The 6,882-nt window shown below is 30.4% G+C and overlaps 1 protein-coding gene across 1 annotated transcript; it reads left to right on the forward strand.

The window, feature by feature from the left end:
- The first annotated feature begins 2,062 nt into the window (after positions 1 to 2,062).
- On the forward strand, positions 2,063 to 6,629 carry LOC139898568 (probable ADP-ribosylation factor GTPase-activating protein AGD9). Its single transcript, XM_071881321.1, has 7 exons — positions 2,063 to 2,245; positions 2,368 to 2,486; positions 4,580 to 5,009; positions 5,118 to 5,375; positions 5,724 to 5,846; positions 6,037 to 6,138; positions 6,214 to 6,629. Exons 1-7 carry the CDS (start codon positions 2,177 to 2,179, stop codon positions 6,319 to 6,321), a joined length of 1,209 nt encoding a protein of 402 aa, XP_071737422.1. The 5' UTR covers positions 2,063 to 2,176; the 3' UTR covers positions 6,322 to 6,629.
- Positions 6,630 to 6,882: the final 253 nt, after the last annotated feature.

The raw sequence follows: 6,882 nt of genomic DNA on the forward strand, positions 1-6,882 counted from the left end.
ATCATTGGACATAGTCGAAGGGTAAATGTTATCCATGTAAACAGTTCATAAATTCTGAGACTCACATTACAAACTTTGCTTATCGTGTCGAAATAATATATAGATTTGGTTTAAATTTGATCGAAAATTTCTGGGTCACTACACAAATACAATATATAATACTTTTTATAAATTGAATTGCTACAAGATTTTATGTAATCAATTAACAAAAAAATTCTGAAATTATATTTACACAAATATTATTAATGTTTTAAAAGTAACAATCATTTTTCTTATAGAAAATCTTTCTATACTATATATTAAATTGCAAAGTTGATGATGTTATCTTATGTAATTTTGTAAAGCTTGAAACAAGGGAATGGATATGTGTTAAGATTCTAGAGCCATTGTGTGATGTCATTAATATTAATAATTAATGATTAATTTAATAAGTAATAATAATAGCAATGTTAAAATAAAAATAATAGATAAACAAATAAATACCAACTGTCTTGAAATTGAAACATTTAACTCACCATTAAAAATGGACAGTAAACTCACCTTAACTCTAATAAATATAGACTTAAATTGTTACATTCTATTCACAATCATTTTTCACTATATTCCTTCAAAAAAAATTCATCTACTCTACAACCAACATTTTTATGAACAAAAGTATGTAATCTCTTTAACTTTGTTCCACTATTTTAACAAATTTAATATGTTAACCGTTGAAAAAATAATGAATGAATTATGATTGAGTGAAAAGATAAGTAATCTTTAATCTATATAATATATTTGTTATAGAAGTTTTTTGAGACATGGGTAAATGGTATTTATAAACAGATGAAAATATAAGAAAACCGTCAAGACATCTATTTGAATTGAAATAAAGAACAAATACAATATATAATACTTTTTATAAATTGAATTGCTACAAGATTTTATGTAATCAATTAACAAAAAAATTCTGAAATTATATTTACACAAATATTATTAATGTTTTAAAAGTAACAATCATTTTTCTTATAGCAAATCTTTCTATACTATATATTAAATTGCAAAGTTGATGATGTTATCTTATGTAATTTTGTAAAGCTTGAAACAAGGGAATGGACATGTGTTAAGATTCTAGAGCCATTGTGTGATGTCATTAATATTAATAATTAATGATTAATAAGTAATAATAATAGCAATGTTAAAATTAAAATAATAGACAAACAAATAAATACCAACTGTCTTGAAATTGAAACATTAAACTCACCATTAAAAATGGATAGTAAACTCACCTTAACTCTAATAAATATAGACTTAAATTGTTACATTCTATTCACAATCATTTTTCACTATATTCCTTCAAAAAAAATTCATCTACTCTACAACCAACATTTTTATGAACAAAAGTATGTAATCTCTTTAACTTTGTTCCACTATTTTAACAAATTTAATATGTTAACCTTTGAAAAAATAATGAATGAATTATGATTGAGTGAAAATATAAGTAATCTTTAATCTATATATTATATTTGTTATAGAAGTTTTTTGAGACATTGGTAAATGGTATTTATAAACAGATGAAAATATAAGAAAACCGTCAAGACATCTATTTGAATTGAAATAAAGAACAAATACAATATATAATACTTTTTATAAATTGAATTGCTACAAGATTTGAGGTAATCAATTAACAAAAAAATTCTGAAATTATATTTACACAAATATTATTAATGTTTCAAAAGTAACAATCATTTTTCTTTTAGCAAATCTTTATATATGATACTACTAATTTTTTTATAAAAAGAATGTTCAATATAAATAACATGCAAGTAATTTGTGTCTATTTAACATTTTGTTCAACATAATATTATACTTTTAAAAAAAAAAAAAGATTTGAAAAATAAATAACACGCGAATAATTTTAAGAACAATTGTATATTACAATATATTTTTCAAAGATAATCAAATACTGACCCGTGGTTACACATGTTATTTTAAATAAATATAAATATAAATATAAATATAAATATAAATATAAATATAAACATATATATTTCATTAATTATTATTAATTCGATTTCACCTCGTTCATTTTTCCTTTCATCGGTTGTTGTTCCCCTGAGGAGTTCCTAAATCTCAGATTCAGTAATCTCCTCCAGGGAACTCTTAATTAATCAACTTTACCTTTTAGTTTCCTCTAATGGCTTCCGATACTTTGACCGACAAAAACGCCGTTTTCAGGAAGCTGAAAGCTAAATCGGAGAATAAGGTAACGTATAGATATGATATATTTCATATCTAATTGTTTGCAATTTATTCAGATCTGCAATTAGGTTTACGTAAATCTCATATTCAATTGATCTGATTTGATTTTATCGTGTTGCGTTTCAGATGTGTTTTGATTGTAATGCGAGGAACCCTACTTGGGCGTCCGTCACCTATGGGATATTTTTGTGTATTGATTGTTCAGCTACTCATCGTAGCCTCGGTGTTCACATCAGCTTCGTTAGGTATATCAATTATATATTTATTTATATGTTTTGTATATTTGTGTGATTGATCCATGATTTGGTTTTGGAGTGAATTATAGCTGACATAACTTTGATTGAACTCAAATATGCTGAATTGATAAATAAATTTGGATGAGCTTTACTGTAGTTTGAAGCTATGAATGTGATCAAATGATATGTTTTAAGATGAAGCTAGGTATAATTGCTAATCAACATGCATTCAGTCTGAAACCTTTAATAGTTGCAGGTAGGGAGTCCTGCTATGTCACTATGCATTGGATTAGGATTTGGCTGTTTATGGATAAGGACAGTGATATAATTAGTTGGCCAGGATCTAGTTGTTGTGATAATAGCAGAAAGATTTCACAATGTAAACCTTATTTAGAAACTTTAGTTTAGTGTGTAATGTAAAAGAAAACTAGACACTAAATAGATTTAGACTAGTCGATGCTAATTGATCCTATACTCTTAGGTGGTGTTTGGTTGGTGGGATTTCATAGGATTTCAAGGGATTTGCATTTGAAATCCTATGAAATGATGTGTTTGGTTGGAGTTTTTGAAGAAGGGATTTGTAATTCAAATCCTATGGGGAAGGGATTTTAAAATACTTCAGGGAGTGAGAGGATTTTAAATCCCACGTAACTTTCAAGTCTCTCATACTCAAAAAAATATCTGCTTCTTTGTTTCCCCTCAAATTATTTCCAAGCTTTCTCCATGGATACCATCACAAGATCTTTCTTCATTTTAGGATTCTAAAATTAATAAGTCTCTCATCATCTCAGGTATCTTCATATTTTTATAGATTATAATTTTCACTAAAATTTCTGCATCTATATCTATACTCTTTCCCAAATTAGGGTTTATAATTTTTATTTATTTTCTTGAATTGGGGCTTACGACACATATATGTGTACTTTGTGATTTAGCGACGAAAATTGATACAGAGTACTACTCCGTATTATTGATTGTTTATTTTTATTTTTTATTTACATGTAGTATTAGAATTAGATTGGAGTAGAATTAGATATTAGAAATTAGAATTATGTCATTATGTAGTGATACAGAGTACATGAAACCCACCACATGTAGTCACATTCGTATAAAAGTTATAGCTCATTTTGGATAGGTACTTTGGGTCTGCATCTTCCCTTCGTTTGATAGCTTTTTGCCATAGTTGCTCATGTATATTTTACCTTCCATTGTTATCTAATACAGAGTATATCAATAGAAGATCTTTGCTTTTAAAAAAAAAAAAAAAGAATTATTAAAAATATTAAGTTGCGAAGTAGCAGGTGTGTTAATTCATAAGTTTTTGAGGTTACAAGAAAAGAAAGAACATGTGCATTTTTGAAATCCCATAAATAAAAAATTGAACCAAACACATGAAAGGATTCAAATCCTAGGATTTCAAATCCTCGAACCAAACGCCACCTAAATAGATTTAGACTAGTCGATGCTAATTGATCCTATACTCTTAGCAGTTGCTGCTGTTTGTATACATGCTGATTTGATTCTTAAGTGTTTGGCTTGACTACTTTTGATTTTGGATATTAATATTGGAATGATCCAAAATACATTCCATCACTCCATAATTTTCGATCTCTGTCAACAACAATCTTAACACAATAACCGTTTACCCAATTTTTTTCTGTAACCTAAAATGCATCAGTACAGTTTGTATGCATTTAAACCCTGGTCAGTTGCTTCTAGCTAGATACAGTTAAAACAGGAACAGTGTAACACTAGACTACATATATTTGCACATTGTACCGTTAAAGAGAGATTTAAAAAATGTTCATTATTACACTCACCAATATCCAACTGAGATTGTTTTGGTCATCCAGCTGTCCATTTGCATCATTTCATTATAATTAAGCAATAGGGTACGTTGTTTCACTTCAAATTGTCTCTAAACAGGGTTATTTTAAAAACAGGGTTAATTTAAGTGATTCAGTTTCTAATGAGTTGGTTCCTAAGCGTGGCCAAACTTTGTGGGTGCTTTAGATTTATACAATTATCAACCATCTAAACTTGCAAATCCAATATCAACATCTTAGTTATGTTTAATTAGGTGTTTGGGCTGAATTCTGCAGGTCAACCAACTTGGATTCATGGACACCAGATCAGTTAAAGATGATGAGTTTTGGGGGCAACAATCGTGCTCAGGTCTTTTTCAAACAACACGGGTGGACAGATGGAGGGAAAATTGAGGCTAAATACACTTCAAGAGCTGCTGAGTTATATAAACAGTTACTTTCAAAAGAAGTTGCCAAAAGTTCTGCAGAAGATGTTATTACTTTGCCATCGTCACCCGTATCCGCCAAAACTGAAAACGAACCTTCCGATTTCAAGGTCACCGAAGCCCCAAAAGAAAGCTCTTCAACAAAACCCGACACCAACGGCTCTGCTAGTTCTGTTACTGTCAAAGCTCCATCGATTCGTACAGCTACTGTTAAGAAGCCTATTGGGTCCAAAAAGCCTGGAAAAACGGGAGGACTTGGTGCAAGAAAACTTAGCTCCAAAGTATCATAATCATAATTATAATCAATCTACTATATATTATCATCACAAACTTATTCTGTGATATAAGTTTTATTTTCGGGATTTGTTTAAATCTATTATATAATGCAGACTAGTGAAAGCATTTATGATCAGAAGCCTGAAGAACCAGTTGTACAAGTGTCCACCTCAGCAAGCAGCACATCGTCAGCAGCTGCAATACCTCACACTTCTCGGTTTGAGTATGTAGATAGTTCCGAAACTGTGGAGGCGGGTCCCGGCGGCGTGAATTCACTTAGTCATGTTGCGCCACCTAAGTCATCCAGTTTCTTTGCAGAATATGGAATGGATAGTGGTTTCTCGAAGAAAAGTACTCCATCAAAAGTCCAGGTAAGCAATATTTTATCACAATTTTGCATCTATTTAATGGTTATAAATAATTCAATAGTCAATTTTTCTGTAGATGCCATCTTATATACCGTTAAAGAAAATTAATTATACATTGCCGCAGCCAATATTCTTGATGAATATCTATGCACGTAGGCAATTTTTAATTTTAATACAGATATTGTTCTTAGTGACTATTGTCCTATAATTAAAGTTATATGTGACATGGCTACCATGTAGTAGATTCCAACCATTTCTAGTTTTATTACTTTGGAGTTTGGTATCTGCAATTGGTTCGATGATCATAACTTTGACCATATATAATTTATAATACATGCTTTATATACTCAGGTAGAAGAAACTGATGAAGCAAGGAAAAAGTTCTCTAATGCCAAGTCTATTTCATCCGCTCAATTTTTTGGGGACCAGAATAAATCTGATCTTGATGGTCAAGTTTCCCTTCAAAAGTTTTCGGTGTGTATTCTCCCTTTAATCACATATTTCATGTCAAAAGTTTTCTATATTATAATTAGCGTGTCAAATATGGTTACAACTTACAATAGTTTATGCTTTGATATGAAATAACTTAGTTAAACATGCGTGTCCTAGTCATTTATGTAAGGGTTATTAACGTGAATGAAACACTTTTTAATCTTTATTATAGGGCTCTGCTGCCATCTCAAGTGCCGATTTGTTTGGACACGGCGAGGACAATTCTAACCTTGATGTTAGTGCCAGTGACCTCATCAACCGGCTCTCATTTCAGGTATATAAATGGGGCTGCTTTGGATAGCCAATCGTGATTTGCTAATTTGTCATCTCAATATCTTATAAATTGCAGGCACAACAAGATATGTCATCCCTAAAGAACATAGCCGGAGAAACCGGAAAGAAGCTAAGCTCCATTGCCTCAACTTTAATGAACGATTTCCAAGACAGAATCCTGTGAGATTGTATGAGAAAGGTGTTAATTACAGAAATACCCCATAAAAACTTTAAAGTGTAAAGGGTGAAAATTGTCTCATATTTTAGCTGTCATTCTATTGTATTTTTGTAGCCAGAGATTCTTCTTAATACTGTGATGTGTGCGTTTTTATCATTTTCTTACTTTAAGATTTAGAGAGCTGCAAAGTGCCAGGGACGTTCCCTATAAGTATGCAGGTGGCCGGTGAGTGGTGACGATGTATAAGAAGATTAGATCTTCCAGAAACAGGCTGTGTATTACTTTATTTTTAGACTGATACTTTTAATTGTTAATGGATTCTCATATCTAGAAGTCGAGTTCAAATGTGTTTTTGAGCTATTTTTTTTATATATATGTATACAATATGTGAAATAAATCTTGTCGTATCAATGTATCAATGTTCCAACAAAAGTACCTGGCTCATCTAACTAATGAATTTAGCAATATGCCTCAGTAATCGACTAACTTATTGCAAATCATTGATAAATGACAATTATTGACATTACTTGGGGCCTGTTTGTTGTTAGTATCGTGATGTCTGGAATC

Source organism: Rutidosis leptorrhynchoides, chromosome 3 (genome assembly GCF_046630445.1).
Source record: "Rutidosis leptorrhynchoides isolate AG116_Rl617_1_P2 chromosome 3, CSIRO_AGI_Rlap_v1, whole genome shotgun sequence".
Taxonomy (NCBI): Eukaryota; Viridiplantae; Streptophyta; class Magnoliopsida; order Asterales; family Asteraceae; genus Rutidosis; species Rutidosis leptorrhynchoides.